At 39.7% G+C, this 25,008-nt stretch overlaps 2 protein-coding genes across 4 annotated transcripts in view; one reads left to right on the top strand and one right to left on the bottom strand.

Annotated features, from left to right (window-relative positions):
• Positions 1-553: 553 nt before the first annotated feature.
• LOC308614113 (uncharacterized protein) lies at positions 554-13,907 on the bottom strand (the record flags this gene model as incomplete). Its single annotated transcript, XM_081228306.1, has 5 exons — positions 554-848; positions 3,237-4,213; positions 4,245-4,473; positions 4,558-4,700; positions 13,806-13,907. The coding sequence occupies 4 exons, from the start codon at positions 13,905-13,907 to the stop codon at positions 3,572-3,574; spliced, it is 1,116 nt and encodes a 371-aa protein (XP_081084432.1). The 3' UTR covers positions 554-848; positions 3,237-3,571.
• Positions 4,086-25,008, top strand: part of BTBD7 (BTB domain containing 7) — an 81,126-nt gene continuing 60,203 nt past the window's right edge. For 2 of the 3 annotated variants that reach the window (XM_081229125.1, XM_081229127.1), the window contains exon 1: positions 4,086-4,174. The gene's annotated coding sequence lies outside the window, so the exon portion shown is untranslated. Of the gene's footprint in view, positions 4,175-4,573; positions 4,677-25,008 lie in introns of those variants that run through there. The other variant, XM_081229126.1, reaches the window with a different exon arrangement.

The following is a 25,008-nucleotide window of genomic DNA, read 5'->3' as shown; positions in this document are numbered from 1 at the left end:
AGGCACACCCGCCCACTTCTTTTTAATGCAATTTTTATAAATGTTCATGCTCTAAATGAACTGGTGTTAGGGTTCTAGAAAATTATATAATGTACTAAGACTGCAGTACCTCAGGCTCAAACATCTTCAATTCTCTCCTCTCTAGAAAAAACTTCTAATTGCTGTTCCAGGACAGAAGGTCTTTGAGGAATGCAGTGCCTCTCTCTGGGTCTGTTTGTGTCTATCTTTACAATTGCATGACCTCAAAGAGAAACTCAAGATAAGAAAGCGGCAAGAGCAGAGAGCTGCAAAGGTGGGAAAAACAGAGAGTTACGCAACTGGTAACATCAGTAACACACTTTTTTTTTTTTTTTTTTGCGGTACGCGGGCCTCTCACTGTTGTGGCCTCTCCTGTTGCGGAGCACAGGCTCCAGATGCGCAGGCTCAGTGGCCATGGCTCACGGGCCCAGCTGCTCCGCGGCATGTGGGATCTTCCCGGACCGGGGCACGAACCTGTGTCCCCTGCATTGGCAGGCGGACTCTCAACCACTGCGCCACCAGGGAAGCCCAGTAACACACTTTTGAATTGAAAGCACTATGCTAATATAAGATCCAACAGAAGCTGCCATCCATTATTACAAAGAATCCTGAGAAAGAATTGCCCTTCTGCAGTTCAGAAGATAATCTTGGTGTTCCAAGTTCACTCTTTTAAATTTGTACATTATTTTTTTAATAGTCTTTCTTCAAAAAAAAAATTGTAAGCGATGAAAAGTTTTAGTTTTCTTACATCTCTTTTTCATTTTTAAATCCGACATTCCTCTTCCTCTCCTGAGGCACATCCAGATATTCTTCAATGGATTTCTGTTATGCTGGAGTGAAGAGAGATTGTCAGTTGGAGCCAATAGATCAAAGGTCAGACCTCAGCACTATCCTTTACTAGCTGCAGAGCTTTACACAAATAAAGTAAGTATGATAATACTTCTCTTAGAATGCTGATATGGAGGAAATAGAATTTTCCTTTTCTTCATGATTTCAAAAACTCAGCTTCTATATTTATTTCCAGAAAGATGAGCCTGTGGAGAGGCTTTGGTGGATCATTACATATGGTAGAAAAATGAAGGATCAGATTGGAGTAACAGAAAATGGGGTGACATTCACTGATGGAGGGAGCAGGGAGTGGAAGAACAGAACACTTGATTGCAAGTGACAGAAATGTACTGCTTTTATCCACCTCCAACTAGTTTAAGATGAAAAAAGGGGAGTTAGGCAACTTAATGGTTCATAAAAACTAAAAGACCAAGGATGGACTGGTTTAGGGCACAGCTCTGCCCAGGAGTTCAAATGATGTCAGGGCTTCCATTTTTCTCAATTTCTGTTTCTTTCTGCTTGTGGTCCCCATTCTCTCCTATTGCTCATGTCTTTCTCCTTATAGCTAAGGAAGACACTTTACATTGTCCTTTAAGGTCATAATTCCAGAGAAATAGATTAAGAAGAAACATCTCCTAGGAGAGCCTGCCAGAAATTTCCAGAATAGATTCTCATTGGCTGGCTTGTGTCACATGCCCACCCAGATCTGTCTGACTCTAGAACCCATACTCTTCACTGCTCCTGAATACTGTCTTAGCACTTTTTAAAAAAAATTATTTTTTAGTCTGTCTTCCTATTGGAGTCTAAGCTCCTCGAGGGCAAAGAATCATTTATTTTTTACCCTGAGCATCTAGCATTGTGCTTGGCACATGGTATTGGATGCTTTAAAAAAAAAATGTGTGTAGGACTGAACTGAAATAGACAAATGTAAACTCTGACATATGATATGTAAACCAAGTTAATTCAGTATCTAGTAAGTACACCTAAGTGGTATGATAAGAAAACACATAGTAGATGACTTATAGGGTGGAAAAAAATCATGGAACACTTACGCATGATTTCTGTAAAGATAAATCTTACCGAACTAGCATACTAGAGTTCTCCTAGTGTGCAGATGGACAAAAGGACAAAGTGAAACCAGCAGACATTATTTGGCTTTTCAAAAAGTCTTTGATAGATGTACACATCAAAAGCTTTTAAAAAAATGGTGTTACCCTCGGATTTTAGAATGATATTGTTGGTATTGTTTTAATTTTGTTTGTTATATTGTGTCTAGGAAACAGAATCAAAATCAAGCAATGAAGGTTAGGAATAAATGAGAAAGTGTAATTAGTGGGGACTGATCTTATTTCATGTTTAATAAATTATCAAGAGGTGGTTTGGACGACGGAATTTTTAGTTTGCATATAAGAGCTCTTTCAGTTAATGCAGTATTTAGCTGAAGACAAAGGCAAAATAATAGTAATAATGGTAGGTGCCTTGAATTTAGATAAGATTCAATTGTGCATTTAGGGGACGTATAACAGTATAGGGGAATTGGAGGTGGGCACACAGAGCCAAACCTTTGCTCCAACTAGATGGGCCTATTTCCCTTGCATTTTTTCACTTTTCCACGCACTTCTTGTCTCCGGTCCACACGTGTGATCAGTTGAAGAGACCCTTACCAGCTCGAAGGGACCTTTTTTTTGGACAAGGGAATACTACAATCTCTGCTACAATCTCCAAACCTTCGAAGATTGGGGTTGGGGAGAGATGCGTGGGGTGAAAGGGGGGGAAATGAAATAACACAAATTGGAAAGAAATAATCTTTCCAAGGAAGTAAGGAGGTGATGAATGAGCACAAGAAAGATACATCAAATCTGAAGAAAGTCCAGAGAAAAGTAACGATCATATTCAAAGAGATAAAATACTTCCATTTAAGGATGTTAAAAAACCTTAAATCTTCCAACCAAATGCAAAACGTATAAAATAATAAAGGACCAAGAGATGGTTAAAAACACGTCACAAAATTGACAATTGCTCTTATTCTTTTAAGCTTAGAGATGGTTTGAGAGCAACAAAAAGACTTGGTAGCATGACTTGGAAAACTTGTTTCTCAAAGGGTGGGGAGAGATTGAAAATGCAAATACTTTAAAGGGGGTTTTAAATAAATTCCCAGAGGACAAATACAGGATGTATTGCTAGGGCCTGTCATAGAACTGTGAGATGACCAGGGTCAGAATGTCTGGGTTCTAGTCTTGTCTTGCCTACTTACTAATGCTGCATGTGCGCCCCGGGGCAAACGACTTAGTATTTTTGAGCCTTATTTCCTTAGCTGTAAAAGGGCGATAATACCTGTCCTGACTACCTCAAAGGGCGGTTTTGGTGTTCAAAGGAAGCCATGCATTTACCAGTGTTTTGCGAACTGTAAGGTGCTCCATAAACATAAGTGTTTTTGTTAGTGCATCGCTGAACTTACTGCAAACTCCCAGACAAGGGGCATCTAGGGAGAGCGATTTGGCTCTCCCACGCGGCGACTGTGTTTTCATCAAACCTTATCCCACGTTTATGGGGGTATCTTGCTGAGGAAAACTTTTCGGTGCCTGATGAAAAAAAAAACAAATCCACTATACAACTAGCAAGGTGGTGTCTGTAAAAGTACCATACAGACAGCGCTTAAGATAAACTGCCAAGAAAACGCCAAGACTGTCAAAAAGGACTTCTCTGTGGAAGCGCAGTCTTCGCTTTACGGAAGATGCGTCGTGAGCGATAGATCATGATGCCGGCCGCCGAATGGAAACATGAATTGGTAGAACTGGTCGTGCGGTAACGTAGTTATTATATTCCGCTCTGACAGATTTAACGATTTGCCACAATTCCCCGGAATAAGCAAGATGCTGCAACCAGCTTCAGACTCCGACCGGAGAGCGGGAATAATGCGCGCGCACTCGGCTCCAACCGTTCCCGGGTTCCGTGAACGCGCCTCCCCGGCCAGCCAGGGCGCGCGCGCCGCCGCCGGCCCACGTGACCCCGGGAGCGGCGGCGGCGGGGACGGGCGGGGGCTCGGGCCGGCTCCGCAGAGCCGCGCAGGCGCCCCAGGCCTGCGCCGAGCCGAGCCCCTCCTGCTCGCTCTAGGCGTCAAAATGGCGGCGAGGGAAACCTGGAGAAGCCCCGGAGCCTGAGCCACTGACAGGAGCGGAGACGGGAGGTGGCGGCGGCGACGGCAGGAGGAGGATGGCCGGGGGCGCTGGCGCCGGTGCGGACGGCGGTGCAGGCGGCGGCGGCGGCGGGGGCGACGGCCGCGGTCCCAGCGGCGGCAGCAGCAGCAGCGGCGGGAGGAGCCTCCGGGGTGAGTGTCCCTCGATGTCTCTGAGGCTGTGAGCCGAGGCTGTTACCGGCGCGGTGCTGGGCGTCCCGACGAGGAAGGGGCTGTGCGGGGGCCGTGGGGGCGCAGGGCTGGGGCCCGGCCGCCGCGGGGGGCGCGGGGCCGGGGCCGGGGAAGGGTCACTGGTCCGTCTGGGGCTGAGGCGGCGGTGGCAGACTGACTGGTCCCGGTGCGCTCCGCGGGGCGGGCTGGTTAGTGCGCCGCCGTCCCGGGGGCAGAGGCGCGAGGTGTGGCGCTTGGGGCGGGGAGAGCGGCCCGGCCGGCTCCAGTCTCAGGGCTACGAGGGGCGGGACTCGTCGCTCCCAGGACGCCGGGAAACCGCTCCCGAGACTCGGGCGCGTGTTTACCCGGCTGCGGGGCTGCGACCGCCCCGGGGTGGGCGTGAGAGCTGCCGTCCAGATTCAGGGGTCGAGGAGTGCAGGCCTGTGTACGGCTGCTCCCCGGGGGGAGAAGTTAGATTGTCCGGGTAAGTTACTGTTTCGGGATCAAACTGGAATTGCGCTTTGACAGGTTGGGAGAGAGACAAAAACGGAGTCTTTGGTAAAGGATCCTGTGCTTGGAGTACTTGAAAGGCTAAAAGCGTGCATTTTTCATTGTCTCACCATTTGCACAGCTGTTTATTAGCCTTACCCCGAAGATGAGAACTTTCTCACCGTTTGGGGGGAGGAAGCCCTGAGTGTTGTTTCTGCTTTGAACTACAGTAGCAACTCTTCACATTACCAGCACAGATAACAAGTACTCCGGATTAGGCCTAATTCGCAGAAGCAGTCTTGGTTTTTACCAGAGAACTGTCTCCTCTGCTAAAACATCTTACTGTAATGAGGAAATAGGCATTTCTGCAGAATTACATCGTTGTTTCAAGTAGCAGAATCTTTTGTCTCTGAATAGCATCCATTTCTTTTAGATTGCTGAAATCAATTACTTTCTCCCGGAAATGTGGAAGAAAGATTTGAAATTGCAAGAATCATACATGTTAATGGCAGCTGTGATTAAACTTGTCCTGGAATTTTGAAGTCAGAAAAACCTTTAGCGATCTGATGTGACTTGTTTTAGAACTGGGAAACTAGGCCCAGGGAGATGAGTGACTCTCTGTGGGTTCTGCAGCTGGCCAGGGATTGGACCAAAACTAGGATCTAGGCCTCTCTCCGCCCTATTTAGAGAGCTCTTTCACTACACTCCTGAGCCTCGTATTCTTCATTGATTGCATTCTTCACCACCATCCTCATTCCTGGGTCTTTGTACAATGTAGTTGAAAGGAAAAAATCAGAGAGAGCGCCTCACTGATTCTTGACAGTTGCTGTCAGTTACCACAAGTAACTGATGAAGATTTTTTTCCCTGACCTGAATTTAACAAAAACCAACTGACATTTCATTTAGAGTTTTCATAGGTCTGCGACTGACTGTATTTCTGTCCAATTATAGCATTGCTTATTTATGCATGCATTCAGTAAAACCAGTATTCTGTCCCACAAAACTTAACTACTATGTTGTTTTGTCCCTCATCACCAGCATTTAAACAGGTTCTTTGTATCAGGCTCTAACTTTAGGATTTAAAACACCTGTGTTGTATTTGCCAGGTTGTACCACCTGGTTTCCACATAGCCACTTGAGTCACAGCAGTTTTCTGTGTTGTGTGTCACAGGTTAACCTTCAGAAATAGTCATGTCAAATGCTTCTGATTTCATATTCTAGTCATTGAAACTCACACACCAGAGTTGTACCTTGTGTTTAGTTACACGGGTGATTATTGAAGATCTGCTTTGTATTTTGCAATACTAGGTGCTACAGGAGAAAGAAACAAGTGAAATATGTAGACTTTGCCCTCAGAAAAGATAAGATGTACCCCTATGAGTCTAGAAAACAATCTGTCAATACAAAGAATGCTGTACGAGTTCTGGTTAGAGGGAGATGAATGAGGCCTCAGGAGTCTAAATAACTTCCTGGAACACTTGGGACTTGAGCTAGCTTCTGTGAGGGTTTAGATTTACAGAGAGATTGGAGCAGTTACTTTGTGAGGGAAAAGCAAGAGTGTAATGTGGAGATTAGCTTTGGGGGAGGGGAATAGAGAGGGAAACTAGGATGAGCTGACAACTGAATTTCCTTGGGAAGACATTAGACAGTTGAAAGGATATGTTTGTAGAAGGGTTTGAGTACTGGATTGAGGAGATTTGGATTTTTATCCTCTTGTGCAAGGTATGGGGAGCCTTTGAAAGTTTGGAGGCCACACATTAATATGATAAAACTGCCAAGACGCACCTGTCAGTGATCTGTTGGTTGAGTTAGAATGAAGAGAGAGTGGAATGAACCAGGGACAGTAGTAGCTATTGCAGTTACCTGGGTATGAAGAGATGAGATCCTACACTAAGATAGAGTCATTAGGAAAGATTCATAGCAGGTATCATTTTTTTTGTTGCTGTTTTTATTGTGGTAAAATATACATAACATAAAATTTGCCATTTTAACCAGTTTTAAGTGTACAGTTCTGTGGCATTAAGTGTATTCACATTGTTGTGCAACCATTATCACCATCCATCTCTAGAACTCCATTCATCTTCTGCAGCTGAAACTCTATACCCTGTAGACACTAACTCCCCACTTCCCTTTACTCTTAACCCCTGACAACCACTATGCTGCTTTCTGTCTCTACGAATTTGATAACTCTATGTATTTCATGTAAGTAGAATCATACAATGTTTGTCCTCTTGTGACTGGCTTATTTCACTTAGCATAATGTTCATCCATGTTGTAGCATTTGTCAGAATTTCCTTCATTTTTAAGGCTGAATCATATTCCATTGTATGTATTTACTGCATTTTGTTCATCCATTTATCTGTCAGTTGATACTTCATATGCTTCCACTTTTTGGCCTTTGGAATAATGTTGCCATGAACATAGGTGTGCTCATATCTGTTTGAGTCCCTGCTTTCATTTCATTTGGGTATATATCCAGAAAATTTTACATTCCCACCAGCATGCATCCGGATTCCAGTTTCTCTACATCCTCACCAACACTGTTGTTTTTATTATTTTGACAACAGCCATCCTAATGGGCGTGAAGTGATATCTCATTGTGGTTTTCACTTGCATTTCTCTAAAGATTAGTGATGTTAGTATCTCTAAAGCTTATCAGCCTTTTGTATATCTTCTTTGGAGAAATAATCTATTTAAGTTCTTTGCCTATTTTTTAATTTAGTTGTTTTTTTTTGTTGTTGTTGAGTTGTAGGAGCTCTTTATGTATTCTGGATACCAATCCCTTATCAGATAGATGATTTGCAAATATTTTTGCCATTCCGTGCATTGCCTTTTCACTCTGTCGAGTGTATTTTGATGCACAAAAGGTTTTTTTTGGTAAGTTTTTAATTTTAATGAAGTCCAGCTGATCTAGGTTTTCTTTTGTTGCTTATACTTTTGGTGTTACATCTGAGAAATTATTGCCAAATCCAGTGTCATGAAGCTTTCCCCCTTTAAAAATCTTCTAAGAGTTTTCCCCTCAAAAAACTCTTATGTTTAGGTCTTTGCATGTGGATATCCAGTTTTTCCAATGCCATTTGTTGAAAAGACTATGTTTTTTCCATTGAATGGTCTGCCCATCTTTGTTGAAAATCACTTGATCATACATTCGAGGGTTTATTTCTGAAATCTGTACTGTTCCATTGGTCTGTAAGTCTGTCTTTGTGCTGTCACGGTACTGTTTTGATTACTCTAGCTTTATAGTAGTTTTGAAATCAGAAGTGTGAGGCCTCCAGCATTGTTCTTTTTCCAAATTGTTTTGGCTATTTGGGGTCCCTTGAGATTCCATATGAATTTTAGGATAGATTTTTCTATTTCTGCAAACAATGTCGTTAGGATTTTGTTGATAAGGGTTGCACTGAATCTGTAGATTGTTTGGAGTAGTGTTGACATCTCTTCTGGTCTTCCAGTCCGTAAACACCAGATGTCTTTCCATTTATTTGTGTTTAATTTCTTCCCACAACATTTTGTAGTTTTCAGTGTAAAAGTCTTTCATCTCCTTGGTTACGTTTACTCCTGAGTATTTTATTCTTTTTGGTACTGTTGTAAACGTGATTGATTTCTTAATTTCCTTTGTGGATTGTTCATTGTTAGTGTATAAACACAACTCATTTTTGTGTGTTGATTTTGTATCCTGCAACTTTACTGAATTCATTTATTCTAATGGGGTGTGTGTGTGTGTGTGTGTGTGTGTGTGTAATCTTTAGAATTTTCTACATATAAGGTAAGGTTGTTTTCTAACAAAGATAATTTTATGTCTTCTTTTCCAGTTTGAATGACTTTTCTTTCTTTTTCTTGCCTAATTGCTCTGGCTAGGACTTCCAGTACTGTATTGAATAGAAATGGTGAAAATGCACATCCTTGTCTTGTTCCTCATCTTAGAGGGAACGCTTTCAGTCTTTGACCATAGTATGATGTTAGCTGTGGATTTTCCATACATAACCTTTATTATGTTGAGCTAGTTTCCTTATATTCCTGGTTTGTTGAGTGTTTTAGCAGGTATGTTTTAAGAAAAAAATTCAGTTATGGGTGCTGAGTTTCTACCTGGTGAAAGAAAATTCTTGTGTCATTGGTGGAATGTTTTTGTCAAGTGTTTTTTTTTAAGCATCATCTTTGTACTTTTGCAGTTATGTTCTGGCTGAAAAAATAGTGCTGTAGTTATTCAGTGGGGAAGACTGACACTAATCAAGTAATCATACAAATATATGCCTGAGTAACTATAGTACTGTTTTGCTTCCAGCTGTATTCCCAGCATCTAGCACAGTGCCAGGCACATAGGTGCTCACTGAAGTTATTAATTGAATTTAAAAGCAGAAGACTAAGATTTAACCCAATAAGCTAAAACATATATTGTTTATAATTTTTATAGAAAGTGTTTATTCTATTTTAAACCACCTTCCCTCTTAACCCAATCTTGGTACAGTGGAAATAAAACAAAATCAGGCTTCTCCACTCTAAAATAAAACAGGCAAGTGACTTTTTCTAAAACAATTATCTTTTTTAAGATGAGACAGCATTTTTCTTTTTAAGTTGATGCTAATGGAAGTTGGTTATCAGAATCTGAAATTTCAAAGGGAAGCATAATTTAAAGGAAACTTTTCATGTACCTACTAACTTCAGATTTATAATGAAATTCAAACATTCAGTACCTAGTTTATTTACAAAACAAGTTCAAAAATTTTTATGCAAGCTTCAGTTCTTTTAATTTTTAAATTTTTGGCAGTCTAAATTTGACATTACAGGTTGAGTCTTTCACAGCATCCTTACTATCTCAAATAATGTAGAAGCTTCAAAAACATATAATGTACTAAGTTTTATAAATTGACATTAAATCCATATAATGAACATTATGTTAGAGTTGGAATAAACGGAAATCACTTTAATTCAATACACAGAACATCCTTTAAATCACAAGATTCAAAAAATCTGCTTTTTTGAGCATTGTTGGAGTTTTTAGACATAGTTGTGATGTATTAGAACACTGGACTGGGAATCAAACCTCCATTCAGATTCTGATTACTATTTATAGTTTTGCAATCTTAAGCAATCCATTTTACCTGTCTGAGGCTTAATTTTTCCTCATCTGTAAGAGGGAAAACACACACACAGTGTTTTACATAGCAGCTTTGCCACCTTGTCTTTTTTATTCCATTCTTTCCCTCCCTGTTACCACTTACTAGTCTGGACTATTTATTGAACAGCCTACCAGTGGAGTCTCTGCCATTTGTTCTCCCACTTTTCCTCTCCTTCTCTGGCTGTTCTCTATATTGCTACCACACTTTTTAAAAAATGCAATTGGAGGATGTTACTTCCCTACCTAAAAAACTTGTGTTGACTTCCCATTGTCTATTGGATAAAGTCCAAACTCACAACAGTTTGTAGACTGTGTCTAACGTTATATTTCCCATTACTCTAGTCATACTAAGCTGTTTCTTGTTCCTTCTACTTCTGTTTTTCATGTGTTATCCCAGTACTTGGAGTTCTCCTGTTCTTTGCCATCCAGGAGACTCTGAGAAGATGACTCATCACCCATTTCAGTGGTATATTTTGATTACTCTAAGCCAATCAGCTCAAGGCATTTCCCTGTAAATTATTATTTGTCCCAGTTAGATTGAAAGGAAAGAGACATTCTATTTCTGGGGGAGAGGATTTTTTCCCCTATTGTTTGTGAGCAAGAGAACATGCGGCCTCAGTCACCACTGGCAGCTGTCTTGTGACCACAGGGGATGATGAAACATGCCCTGAGGTTGGCAGAACAGAGAGGTAGAATGAATGTAGGTGCATGACAACATTATTTTAGACACGTATTGTGCTGGGCCTGGGGCTTTCCCTACCGTGGGATTTCTCCTTGTGAATAAATTCCTGTTGTTTAAGCCAATTCTTTGGGGTTATTTGCCATCAGAAGTCTGATTCTTACAGTCATCTTTATTTTTCAAGACCCGTTCAAAAGTTAGTTTTACCAGTAATCATACACTCACTCCCTTAGTACTTTGGACCTTTCTTCCAGTCCTTATTTACTTTATTATCATCAGTTGCTTGTGTGTCTAACTCTTCCACGTAACTCTTTGTACTTTGAGCCAAAGCCTGTAGGATGTAGCACAGCGTCTGGTAAACTATAGATACTCAGTGAGTTGTTAGGATGAAATAATAACATGAGTAAGTGCTTTGTAAACAAATTTTTAATAAATATGAGGTATGTTATTGAGTTTAAAACTAAAGTGAGATGGAAAAATCAATTAGGCCAGGCATGCAAAGTGTTCTTTGCTTGTCCTTAATTGTTTTCTAAAAATATTCACTTAGATAAAAAGTTTGACAGTCTCTTCTGGCTACAATTCCTTAAATTTTATGAACACTCTTACCTACTTAAAGCAGGAATCATGGAAGGAGCAATAATGAATTGTGTTGTTAGTGTGCAGTTTCCTTCCTTCTTTAGGGGGAGACTGAATGCCAGAATTTCAAGTATAGTGTCTTTTTTCCCTATATTCTGAAATTATACTTATTTAATTTGTTTTATCTGGAATTTACTTTTGAGTTGTTCTTTAGAGAAAAATTCCATAACATGCTTCATAAGAATTAATTGTGCGGGCTTCCCTGGTGGTGCAGTGGTTGGGAGTCCGCCTGCCGATGCTGGGGACGCGGGTTCGTGACCCGGTCCAGGAGGATCCCACATGCCGCGGAGCGGCTGGGCCCGTGAGCCATGGCCGCTGAGCCTGCGCGTCCGGAGCCTGTGCTCCGCAACGGGAGAGGCCACAACAGTGAAAGGCCCGCGTAACGCAAAAAAAAAAAAAAAAAAAAAAAGAACTAATTGTGCTTGTCTTCAGACTTTCCCAAAATATTTCTTGCTTGCTTGAGACTAGACATGAGAATTTTCTGGTTAGGAAAAAAGCTTTGAGGCAGAACTAGATGAGTTTGTAGTGAATGTTAGTAATAGCTTATGACAGAGAAATCTCACTATAGCCTTAATTATGAAGTCTGACAAGGGAGGAAGGGGATAGGGAAGGAGAGTTAAAATTCCCAACTTGGTGTACCTCTCCATTTGTTGCCTTCAGCCAAATAAAACTTTGACATAGTAATTTGTAGTTATTTTTAAAACAAGGTAAGGAGGAATACAGTACACATTAGAAATTGTAAAATCATCTGTTGGGATGAGTATGAAAAGACAAATTTGTCTATGAAGAACAGCCTTCTTGTTTTGAAGTCTAGTTGTTTGTTCCCTTGGTACCTTAGTTTCCACGTCTGTAAAATGAACAGTATCACCCTCTTTAGGGTTCTTTGATTAATTAAGGTAATCTATGTGAAAACACAATATAGTGTTCTGAGCATAGATGCTCAGGCATTCCTTTTTTTTTTTTTTAAGCAGAGATTATTTTATTTTTTATTTTTTTAAAAATATATTTGGCTGCACCGGGCCTTCCTTGTGGCACGTGGGATCTTTAGTTGCAGCACACTGGATCTTTAGTTGCGTCATGTGGGATCTAGTTCCCTGACCAGGGATCAAACCTGGGCCCCCTGCATTGGGAGCGCGGAGTCTTAACCCGGAGTCTTAACCGCTGGACCACCTTGGGAAGTCCCTCAGGCATTTTTTAAATTTATTTTATTTATTTATTTATTTTTTTTATGATATGCGGGCCTCTCACTGTTGTGGCCTCTCCCGTTGCGGAGCACAGGCTCCGGACGCGCAGACTCAGCGGCCATGGCTCACAGGCCCAGCCACTCCGTGGCATGTGGGATCTTCCCGGACCGGGGCACGAACCTGTGTCCCCTGCATCGGCAGGTGGACTCTCAACCACTGCGCCACCAGGGAAGCCTCCTCTCTGCCTTTTAGAGCATTATTTTGGCATCCCAACCCCTCCCCACCATTACCTTCACCAAGAAAAAAGTTCACACTTATTGTCAGTCTTAGTTCTTATCTCAGATGTAACTTTATCAACAGCCCCATAAGGTAAATACTTTTAAATATTATCATCAGATACAGAAAAGATAAACAATTTGACCAAGATTGCAAAGCTTATAAATGGCAGATCTAGATCCAAACCTAGACAGTTTGGCTCTAGAGTTCATCTTCACTAATCTGTGCTTCCTCTACATTGTAACTGCCTATTTATCAGCTTGTCCCTAAGTAATTTAAAAGCAAAAATGATGTTTACCTAGTTCATTGTTATATCCTTATGTGCCTATTATCAGCACATAGTAGGTGCTCAGAAAATGTTTAAATGAGTGACTGTCTCTTATTTGAAGGCAGAATTTGTGATTAAACTCCTCTTAGTACGTTTCACTTAATACATGTCAGTAAATAGTCTTTTCCTGTTTATGATACAAAGTGAAATTTATATGATCAAGTTCACTGTGGCTTTGAAATATATTTCACTTTGTAACCAAAGATAGTTACAGCCCCATTTTTATAATCACTGTTAACTCATTTTATCCTTTTATAGCAGTGTTACTTGGCATCTTAAACTGGTGCTTTTGGAGGCTTCCTTTTCACATGGTATCCCTATGAACTGTTAAAATACAGATGATTTGTAACTCATTTCTAAATGGTACATAGGAGATTTTACAAAATAAAATTACACTAGTATATGCACTCTGATCATTTATATCTATTAACCTTTTAATGGACGTGATTGCCATACATATATGGAACTTAGAAAAAAAAAAGAAGTACCCACATTTTAAACCTTGATGGTATCCCGAAAGATAAATGGTTTATCTATATAGAATAGTCACAGGGTAAATAATGATTTAAGGCATGCACATTGTCGTTCACGTTGATGGGAGAAATTGGAATGTTGTATTTCAATACACTTTTCAAATAAGTAATGCCTGAAGCTCCTTCCAGGTTCATGCTCTAATCAGGGTCAGTAGGTTAAGAGAACCAGAAAAGTCTTCCTCCTCCATGAATGTTCTCACTTTACCAAAGACTTTGCTTCTTTGGTTAGTCATTCTCTCTTCCGTATCCCCTATGCTCTGCAACAGGGTTTCTCAACTTTTGACACTGCTGACATGTTGGGCCAGATAATTCTTTGTTGTGGGGCGCTGTCCTGTACTTGCCAAATGTTTAGCAGCATCCCCAGCCTCTACTCACTAGGTTCCGGTAGTACCCTTCTTCACTCCTAGTTCTGGCAACCAAAAACGTCTCCCGGGGAGCGGGGTCACCCAGCTGAAAACCGATGCTTCGCTGCCTCATCCCTACTCATTTGTTACAGTATCTCCCTCTCTTTCATACACACACCTTTCCAGACTTCACATCCTCTCTATCACTGCCTCGCTTCTTGGCACCTTTTGCAGTCTTTTTTGAAAAGAGTTATAAAACGTCTGCTCGCTCCAATTTCACTTCGGTTCAGTTTCCTCTCTTCAGTTCCATGAAACCACATTTTTCTGGTTTTCCTTTACATCTGTGGCTGCTCCATTTTGGTCTTCTTTATCCGCTCTACTCACTGGACAATGGCATAATTTTTGCTTCTTTCTTACTTTTTCTTATCTCGTCAACTCCTGCCTTTCTTGCCTCATTTCTTTGTATGTTGTCCCTCATATACCTATTAACTCTTAAGCTGTTCTCTCTGTTGAAATGCCCTTACCTATGTTTCTCCCTATTTAAATTCTAACATCCTTCAGGAACCAAAGCAGGTGTCATCTTTCCATGAAAGCCTTTTCTAATCACTAAAGCCTTTTCTAGTCCTCTCACTTCCAAGCCATGTTCCTGTTCTTTCTCTCTGTCTTCCACTTGCAGCTTTCTGTTATTTATGTATTGGAATGTGTCCTGCACTAGACAGTAAGCTCATCTTTGTATCCCTGACATTACCAGGCTACGTGCCCTGCACATAGTTGGTGTTTAGATAGTTGTTGCAGCAGTGATGAGGAGGCAGCGGTAGAAAGGAAAGGATTGAGTAAAAACAGTGATGACCTGGAAGGTTGTTCAGAGTAGGAGAAAAAGAAGAAAACGGAAGAAAATTTAAAACTGCTCATGGAATTCTTTACATTCTCTCCTTTCACGGTTTCTTTGATATGGGCCTTTTCTGGTTTCATTCTCCGTTTCTAAGCACCTTATTTATTAAGGACCCGTTATGAGCCAGGCACTCTTCGAGATACTTGGAAAACAGTTACTGGAAAAGGAAACAGTCCCAATACTGTAGGCACTTAGTCTCTTGGAGGATGTAGAAATCCTCACAATTAATTACCCCTACGGAGTGGTGAGTACTGAAATTGAAGTGTATCCAAAACTTGCAGGTAGCACAGAGGAAAGGGGTGACTTCTCAATTTGAAATAAACCTCATTCAGATGCCACTTCTTACATGCAACCTATTCTGGCCACTACCCAGCCTGATTAGTGTTTTCCATGCTTTCCTTTACTCTGTTCTCTTTCAGCTACCAAATTATAAGCATTTCCTGTGCCTCAGTACTTAGCCTTCCATTCATTCTTTTATATCCTTTTCTTTAGGAAATGGATTTAGTTTTGAGGCTTCAGCCGACAAGTTTCAAAGCCATACCAGCTGCAACAAAACATTTTTTTTTGTTGTGAAATAATACACATGCAGAGAAGCATAGTAAACAAATTTAAGTTTAACTTATTTTTTTAGCAAATTATTTTAAAGCTGACACCACCGTGGTCACGAAACAGTGGAAGTATGCTCCAAGCCCCACTCATGCCTCTTCTCAATCACAGCCACCTTAAAGGTCACCGCTATTCTGCTTTTTATGGTAATTGCTTCTAAGATTTAAAAAAAAAAAAAAAGAAGAAGCCCTGTACTTGAATACCAACTAGATATTTATTCCAAAACAATATAGTTTCACTTTGGGAGACTGGGAGACAGAGGTGGAGGGAGACATTTCACAGTATTCTATCTTGTTCTTGCACTGAAACCCCGAAGAACATCCCCAGGTTCACTAGAAGGACTCACCTGACAGAGCATATAGTCATACTCAAGGAGATCATTTATTACGGCACAGGATACAAAACAAAATCAGCAAAGAAAAAGACACATGAGGCTAAGTACAAAGAAAAACAAGCTCAAGTTTCCAAGAGGTCTCTTCCGGTGGAGTCACACAGGTCACACTTAGTTCCTCCAGCATTGACTTGTGACAGCACAAGTGAAATGTTGTCTACTAGGGAAGCTCATTAGAGACTCAGCACCTAGGGTTTTTACTGATGGCTGGTCACACAGGCATCTACTACTTAACATGTATCAAAATTCCAGGCTCCCAGAAGGAAAGCAAATATGCAGCATAAACCATACTGTTTGCACAAACAGTTTAGGTACAGTGAGCTGTCCTTACCAGTTAAGGAATGGTAAAAACACGGAAGGTTAAGGAATGGTAAAAACACGGAAGGTCCAAGTTCCCAAAGACCAACCGGGGCCAGCCTTTCAAGCAGGCCTTTCTAAGTATAGCAGTTTCAGGCCTGCTGTGGCTAACTTTTTTCTGCTTGATATTTTTCAATTCAAAATTTAAATAAATAAAAACTCAGCTTTCAAATTGTGTCATTTTCTCATAAAATGTGTCAACACTAACCCAGTGCAAACCTTCACTTTATACCTCCACGACTATCATATGATTGAAAGTACGTTCTGTGGAACATTGGACATGGCCTATTATTGGTTTTTCTTAGATTAAAGTTCAGGAATACTGAATTAAGCAAAGTTATACAGGTTACTTAGCTGCAAGACTCTCAGCCTTTTGCAGTGATGTGTGTGACCTGGCCTCTTAACTACCTGTCTTGCCTCATCTTATATTACCTCCCTTCCCTACTTCCCCTGCGTCAGCCACCTTGGCCTTCTTGCTCTTCCTAGAGTTTGCTAAACTGTTGACTCTGCTGTAACTCCCCAACATCACATCACTACTACCTCTGTCAATAAATAATATCAAGCTTTATTTATTTATTTATTTATTTATTTATTATTTGGTTGCACTGGGTGTTGGTTGCAGCAGGCAGGCTCCTTAGTTTTGTGGCATGCATGTGGGATCTAGTTCCCCGACCAGGGATCAAACCCAGGCCTGCTGCACTGGGAGCGCAGAGTCTTATCCACTGCACCACCAGGGAAGTCCCTCAAGCATTATTTATGTTTATTTGTATTTATGTATGTGTTTAAGATCTTTCTTCTGTATGCTGTATCTGTTCTTTATGTCTTGTGGGCTTATTAATGTCAATAAATCAACTTATTCTTTCTCATAGCAGCCCATGCCTTTCATGGCATTTATCTCAGTGTATGGTTTTATTTTTTGTAATTATTTGTTTAAATGTCCATTTCTCTCACTTGATTGTAAGCAACGTGAAAACCAAGACTATTTTGTTCACAACTATAACCTTCAACACTTAGCATAGAGCACATAATTGGCACTCAGACTCTTAATGAATAATATAAATAATTCTACAAAGCTGGGCTGTAGTAAACAGTGTTTCCCAAAATAACCAAGACTTTTTTTTAAGGCTCATTTCATTGTATTTTGCAAGACTGATGTTGTGTAGAATACACTTTGGAAAATACTGATATGCTTTAAAGCGTAAAATACTTTACATAGGTAGGATTTGTAGCTAGGAGTTTGTATTTATTGCATATTCTCGATTGAACCTCTGTTAGGAAGATTAATTTAGTGTTGGTGTGCTAGATGAATTAGACTGGAAGCAGAGACCAAGATTGATTTTTGTGACAGTTCAAGAGAGGTAATAAACAGTGACTTAGTCTAAGTGATTTGCAGTGGGATTGGTGAACCAGTTTGATACAGAGGAGAAGGATGAGGGAAAGACGCCTGCAGTTCTGACACTGGGTGCCCAGGATGTCTTCAGCAAACGACATTTGAATAGATTGGAGTAACTGAGTTTCTTCTTCCGGAAAGCATGCTCCTGTTAATCTGGAAAATATATCCATCTTGTTTCCAGGCAACACCAGATAATTAAATTACCTTCATATTTAGGAATTAATAAATTTTTAAAAATTAGCATACTGAATTACTTCATAATAACTGTGCTGTAAACTCTAACTGTCTAATGACAGCTTTCTGCTGTGGTTGAAGAGTGTGTTTACCTACATACTCTAATTTGGAGATGACAACAAAAATTGAGAACTTTTTTCTATATTGTTCTAACTACTTACATATGTATATGTAAATCTGATTTCTGATGTTAAAGTGTTTACAGGAAGGAGCATGAAACTCAGACGTTACTAAAGGAAAAGACTGAAACAAGTGACTATTTAAAAAATTTAAACATTTTTGACAAAAGCCATTATAGTTTTAAAGGGCTAATATGAATATTCTCCCCTGATATTTTAACGTTAATATAAAAAGTGTCACAAATTAATAAAAAGAACAGCCACATAGAAGAATGGGCAAAGATTATAAAGAAACACAGAGGCTGATAAATATATTGAGATCCAGTTTCACTTATAATTTTTTTAAATGAAGATTAAAATAATGAGTTCATTTTTTTCCTCCATCAGATTGGCAAAGATTAGTAACGACCAGAGTTTTGATGTTCTCATGCAAAGGTGATAGGAATGTAAATTGTAACTTCTGACCAATACATCTCCAAATTAGAAATATATATACCCATTTATCCAGTAATACGATTTCTTTTTTTTTTTTTTTTTTTTTTTGGTCGCACCTAGCGGCACGTGGGATCTTAGTTCCCGGAACAGGGATCAAACTCATGTCCCCTGGTTTGGAAGCACAGAGTCTTAACCACTGGACTGCCAGGGAAGTCCCAGTAATACTATTTCTTGATATTTATTCTAATGGCATAGTTTACAGCGGTTAAAGATAGAGGTAAAAGGATTGCAGGACTGTTTATAATATTGAAAAATTGGAAATGATTCTCAGTATGTTTTGGTGAAATAAATTATGGCATGTTTATACAGCACAGTTCTATTTAGGGGTCTTTAAAAGGTAAAGTAAAATTTGTATGTACACGTGTTTCTATATCCCTGGTATACTATGAAATGAAAATATTTTTTTACAGAACTCTTTGTTAAATATCCCTACTTAAAACTATTTATGTCAGAAATGCTAGAAGGGCTTCCCTGGTGGCGCAGTGGTTGAGAGTCCGCCTGCCGATGCAGGGGGCACGGGTTCGTGCCCCGGTCTAGGAGGATCCCACATGCCGCGGAGCGGCTAGGCCCGTGAGCCATGGCTGCTGGGCCTGCACGTCCGGAGCCTGTGCTCCGCAACGGGAGAGGCCATAACAGCGAGAGGCCCGCGTACCGCAAAAAAAAAAAAAAAATGCTAGAAAAGCAGAAATCAAATTGTTACTTGTTGTCTATGTGAGAAGGGAGGCAGATTTTAGGGAATTGCCTTTTTTTTTTTTCCTGCAGTATGCGGGCCTCTCACTGTTGTGGCCTCTCCCGTTGCGGAGCACAGGCTCCGGACGCGCAGGCTCAGCAGCCATGGCTCACAGGCCCAGTTGTTCCGCGGCATGTGGGATCCTCCCGGACCGGGGCACGAACCCGTGTCCCCTGTATCAGCAGGCGGACTCTCAACCACTGCGCCACCAGGGAAGCCCTAGGGAATTGCCCTTTGTCATACTCTCCTGTGTAGGTTTTTTGTTTTTTTTGTTTTTAATTTAAACAACAAAAGTATAATTCTCATAAGTGAATGGGGAAACATTAAGGTTCTGGGGTGGGTAGGATAGAGAAAGTTTAACATGTATCTTGTTCTTTGTATATTATGATCTGTTCTGCAATCTTTAAAGTTCTTATGAGTCAACAGTGTAACTCTCAACTTTTCAAACTCTAGTAATAGAAGGCAAAAACACTTCTGGGGAGAGAAAGAAATACAGCTAAAAATTACAGAGATGCTAAAAATTATTTTTCCATATTTTCAATAAAGAAAATAAACTAATATTTTAATCTTATAAAGCAGTAAAACTAAGAGGGGGGAGGGGATGTACACTGCTTGATGGTGGTGCTTGTGTACTGTCCCCAAATAGTATGATTAGTTTTCTATTCAAATTAGATAACCCATCTGAAAATGTTCTTAGGAGCACAATGACTTTTCCTTAGAAATTTAATAATTAAACATACACGTTGAATAATTATTTAGGGATTTAAAATTCAACAAAACTAATGGTCTCTTCTTTATGCAAAGGAAATGTGTGGGTATGGAGAAAAATAATTAGGTTAATAATACGGAGTCCTGTAGCTAATCATCAAATTTGGAAACAACCCCCTAAAATATTGTTCTTAAATTTAAACTAATTCACCTGCTTGATGTCTAGCAGTGAAACATCTGTAACGTGGTTCACTTTAACTTTTTGTTTTTAATGACTACTTACACTAAAAGTTAGCCATTTCTATTCTTGGATAACCTGCTTAAATATTGGTATTAATTTTACATTTAATACACATCCAAATGCATAATAGTTTTCAAGTTTAACATTAAATGTACGTTTAATTTTCATGAGTGAGAAAATTTCTACATTTAAAATTATTTCGAAGAATTTAGTATCTTTTAATGATTCTTTCACTGGTTTTGGTTTTCTTATCCTATTTAGAATGATCATCACTAGTTTTCCCTAGTGATTATTCCTCGGCTGTTCATGACTCCTTAAAGATTATCTTTTAAAAATCGTTTAAAAAGCTAAGAGATAACATATTTCTGACCATGCTGAATGTGCATTTATGAAGCAGGTATTTTATTTAGGAAGTATTTTATAACTAGAAATATTAAGAATACCAAGAATATATAGTATCAATATGAATCTGCACTGTAGCCAGAGTTCTAAGAACCAGGCTCACCTCATTTATCTGCATTTTCCCCCTCATTTTCTAGCTTAAAAAATTTTAATGGTTACCCTTAAAAGAATGTTGCATAAACTGGTGGAATGGGATGTACTTTTAAAAATATTCTTTTAAGAATACATTTTTAATGGGGGGGGGGGGGAAGGTAGCAGCAGGAGACTGACAGCTGTTTTGAATTATAATAGGTTCTATTAGAAGAAGCCCACATGGGCTTTAATAAGATTCTTCTAAGCAGAACTCTAACAAGTAATCTCTATTTGCAGTAACACAACTTAATTTTCTAGAAAAATGAAATTTAAAATATATCTTTGTTTAATATGAACAAAATGTTTTCTGACTTGCCTTTTATTGGTGGTGGGTAGGTAAGGAAAATACTATTCTTATACATGATCTTGAGCTACTAACTACAGGTGTGCAATGTCTTATTTATAATTTGAAATTCTAAGAGTTCTGATAACCATTTCTTTAGGGAGACTCATTTGATGGCAAACAATGATGTGACCTGAATTCATTTGGCAACAAAACCTAACCTGAACCAGCACAGCTTAGTTTAAATGTTTAATATATGTTATTGCAAAATATGGGGTAATATGACTAATCTCACTGGGTGTGTTTACATAGTATACAGTAAATGTTTCATATACCATATTACTTTCTTTTTAAAGAGAGAGAGCCTGAGAGAGAGAGAGAGAGAGAAGGAAAAGTGTCTGAATTTTACAATATATCCAGCTCCAAAAGTTTCTCCCTGGTAAGGAATTGTGGACTTGTATTCTGAATAACACTCTTAAACTGGTGTTTTAAATTGGTGAAGAACATTAAATAAAATTTTTATTGGTAGGGCTTCCCTGGTGGCGCAGTGGTTGAGAGTCCGCCTGCCGATTCAGGGGACACGGGTTCATGCCCCGGTCTGGGAAGATCCCACATGCCGCGGAGCGGCTAGGCCCGTGAGCCATGGCCTCTGAGCCTGCGCGTCCGGAGCCTGTGCTCCGCAACGGGAGAGGCCACAACAGTGAGAGGCCCGCGTACCGCAAAAAAAAAAAAAAAAAAATTTATTGGTAGAACTAAGATTGAGAAACAGTGTAGTATGTAGCACTTTATCGTTTAATTCTGTAGATAGAGTTTAATTACCAAATATGCAGGAAGAATATATGAAAAGTAGAATAAGCTAACAGATTATAGATATCAAGTGTAAATTAAAACATATTACTTAAAATTAGATACTGGAGGACAGAGATAGGAGGAAGAAGATACTAGCAGATTTCAGTATTGCTCATAGTAGGGAGCCAGTGGATAGTAGCCAGAAAATAGGGAATTTGGGGTATTATATAAAAATATTAGTAAAGTTACTTGTAGGGTAGGGAGAGACTAGGTTGAAGTAGACAGGGGGAGCAACTAGTCTTTGAATATATCTTATTTTGTGGTTTTGACTTTAGACTCATCTAAACATTTTACAGAATTATGTAGCAAACGTTAATTAAAAATGCTGTGCCTGGGCTTCCCTGGTGGCGCAGTGGTTGAGAGTCCGCCTGCCGATGCAGGGGACGCGGGTTCGTACCCTGGTGTGGGAGGATCCCACATTCCGCGGAGTGGCTGGGCCCGTGAGCCATGGCCGCTGAGCCTGCGCGTCCGGAGCCTGTGCTCTGCAACGGGAGAGGCCACAACAGTGAGAGGCCCGCGTACCGCAAAAAAAAAAAAAAAGCTGTGCCTAAAAATCAAAAGTGAAATAAAAGTGTACTTCCAGTTAGTGATGTAATCACCCAGAGCAAACTATTCCAAGTGACTTACATACACAGTAATTTATAGGATATCCTGAGTTGGGTATATCCTAAGGGTAAAAAAGAATTGCAAAAAAAAAAGATTTTCATTTATCGTAATGTTGATGATAGTGTTGACATTTTAATTCTTGGCTGTTGTGTGTGTATTGTGAGATAAAATAAATGAACAATTATGTAGGCAGTGTTGAGAACAGGGTTTTGACATGTGAGAAAGGAGAAACACGTGTAAAGTTAATGAGATTAAGTAAAAACCCTCTAAACCTGAATTTGAATTGGAAGCATCAGTATACACTCATGATGTATGTGTATGTATCTAAATACACATGTGTAGAAAATTCCCTAACTCTTGTACTAAAAAGGCAGTCAGCACCCCCTAGCACCCAGACTGTGGTTTCTAAATACCATTTCTCACTGAAAGGAATTAGGGCTCCTTTAAAGAGATGGCTGATTACAAGTCTAAGGTAAGAAAAATACAAGATTATAACCCTAGAAAGCAAAGAAGCTCTCAGAGACAAGTAGTGTTGTGTCATATGATCTCAGGGACCAATTTGAATAAGCTTCCACTGTCCAAATGTGGGGCAAGTTGAGCCTCAACTGGGATAAATACACGTAATTGAAACCCATCAAATATGTTTAAATCCATGAACACATAATTTTTTTTAACTTGCTGATCATCTTTAGAGAATGCTAGGATGTTAATTGTTTTGAAAATTAGTAAATAAAGGTAAAGAATCATTTATTCTTACCTTTCTGTGCAAACAACTGAATAGTTGATGAGTTCCTCTTACAGAAGTATTCCAGCTAATGAATAAAGAAGGAGTGATATGGGCTTCCCTGGTGGCGCAGTGGTTGAGAGTCTGCCTGCTGATGCAGGGGACACGGGTTCGAGCCCTGGGCTGGGAGGATCCCACATGCTGCAGAGCGGCTAGGCCCGTGAGCCACAACTACTGAGCCTGCGCATCTGGAGCCTGTGCTCCGCAACAGGAGAGGCCATGATAGTGAGAGGCCCACGCAGTGCGATGAAGAGTGGCCCCCGCTTGCCACAACTAGAGAAAGCCCTCGCACAGAAACGAAGACCCAACACAGCAAAAATAAATAAATTAATTAATTAATAAACTCCTACCCCCAACATCTTCTAAAAAAAAAAAAAAAGAAGGAGTGATAGAGTATCACCATGTTGCAGCCCCTAATGAATTAATGACTCTAGTTGGTGATTACTGATAATTGTTAATATTAGAGAATGAGAAGTAGACATTTGGCACCTATTGTTGGAAGTACACATCACCACATGTGAAGCAGTCTTGACAAAATAAACTTTAAAAGTACAAAAATGACACTAAATCTGATTAAGTTGTTAGATCTATAAATCTCTGTAAATACAGGGCTGAGAGAAACATATTAAGCTACATCATGGTGATGCATTTGCCACAATTCAGACTACGGGAAACTACCATATAACCTGATTTCTTCAACTGCAACAAGGAAAAAATATTGCAAGGGGGAAAGGGTTGGGGAGGGACCTTTTAAAGGAGATTTAAGAGACATAGTCATCCAGTCACAATGCGTGGGCCTTATTTGGATCCTGATTCAAACAAACTAAGAAAATATAAAACAGTGGTGGAAATGTCAGCACTGCCTGGGAAGTTCATATTAAAGAATTGTTCATAATTTTAGATGTGATAATGGTACTGTAGTTGCTCTTTTGTATTCTTTCTTTTAGAGATTCATAAGGAAGTATTTACAGATGAAATAATATGCTATCTGGGATTTGCTTCAAAATAATCCAGAGAGATTGGGTAGAGAGTGGATTGGGATGTAGTGATACAGGACTGCCAGAAATTGGCAACTACTGAAACTTGGTAATTGTTGAGCTTTGTCGTACTATTCTCTCTACTTTTGTTATATTTTTCTCTCCTTTATTACAGAAGCTGCATAAGTATCTCCTGCACAGGAGGAAAAAATAAGTGATAGACAGGAAGGAGTGAAAATAGAGAAGCATGGTCATTTTTGTCTTTGTTGTTTGAATGCTAAGGGGTTTGATATTTATGGAGTATAATCCACAATCCAGAAACTTTTTATTGTTCACCAACAATGAGGACCCAACGCAGCCAAAAGTAAATAAATAAAATAAACTTATTTATTAAAAAAAAAAGACTTGTGACAAAAACAACAGTGTAGTTAGACATATAGACGCATAAGGAAGACATGGCTGTTTCCATCAGAAAGGTTAGTATAGGACTGAGGACTTTTAAGGTACTTCCTTGTTTAGGGGGGAAAACACTGAATTAGGGATCAGTTAGGTATCTAGTTTTGGCTTTGCCATTTTACTATGTATTAATATTTTACTTTGGATAAGTCACTTCATCTTTTTACCTTAACTGCCTAATTCAGAGATTAGAGAATGAAGCCTGTCCTATCTACATTGAAGACTTAATGTGAGAATAAAATGACTTAGTGTGTAGAAAAGCATTTTGTAAACTATATATCCCTGTTAGAAGATATTGCTGCTACAGTCACTAAAAGAATGTAAAAAAGGGGAGCACATGTCATTGCTTTTTTAGTGGGGCTTTTTTTTCCATTTACTTTTTTAAAATTATGATTAAAGATACGTATAACTTTAAATTTACCATTTTAACCAGTTTTAAGTGTACATCCACATTGTTGTGCAACCATCACCACCATCCATCTCCAGAACTTTTCATTTTCTCCAATGGAAACTCTGTACCATCAAACACTAACTCCCCAGTCCCTGGCAACCTCCATTATTCTTTCTGTCCCTGTGATT

The sequence above is a fragment of the Mesoplodon bidens genome (genome assembly GCF_964165515.1).
Source record: "Mesoplodon bidens genome assembly, chromosome: 3".
In the NCBI taxonomy this organism is placed as follows: domain Eukaryota; kingdom Metazoa; phylum Chordata; class Mammalia; order Artiodactyla; family Ziphiidae; genus Mesoplodon; species Mesoplodon bidens.
The sequence above is the reverse complement of the archived record's forward strand: the minus strand, read 5'-3'. Positions and strand labels throughout refer to the sequence as shown.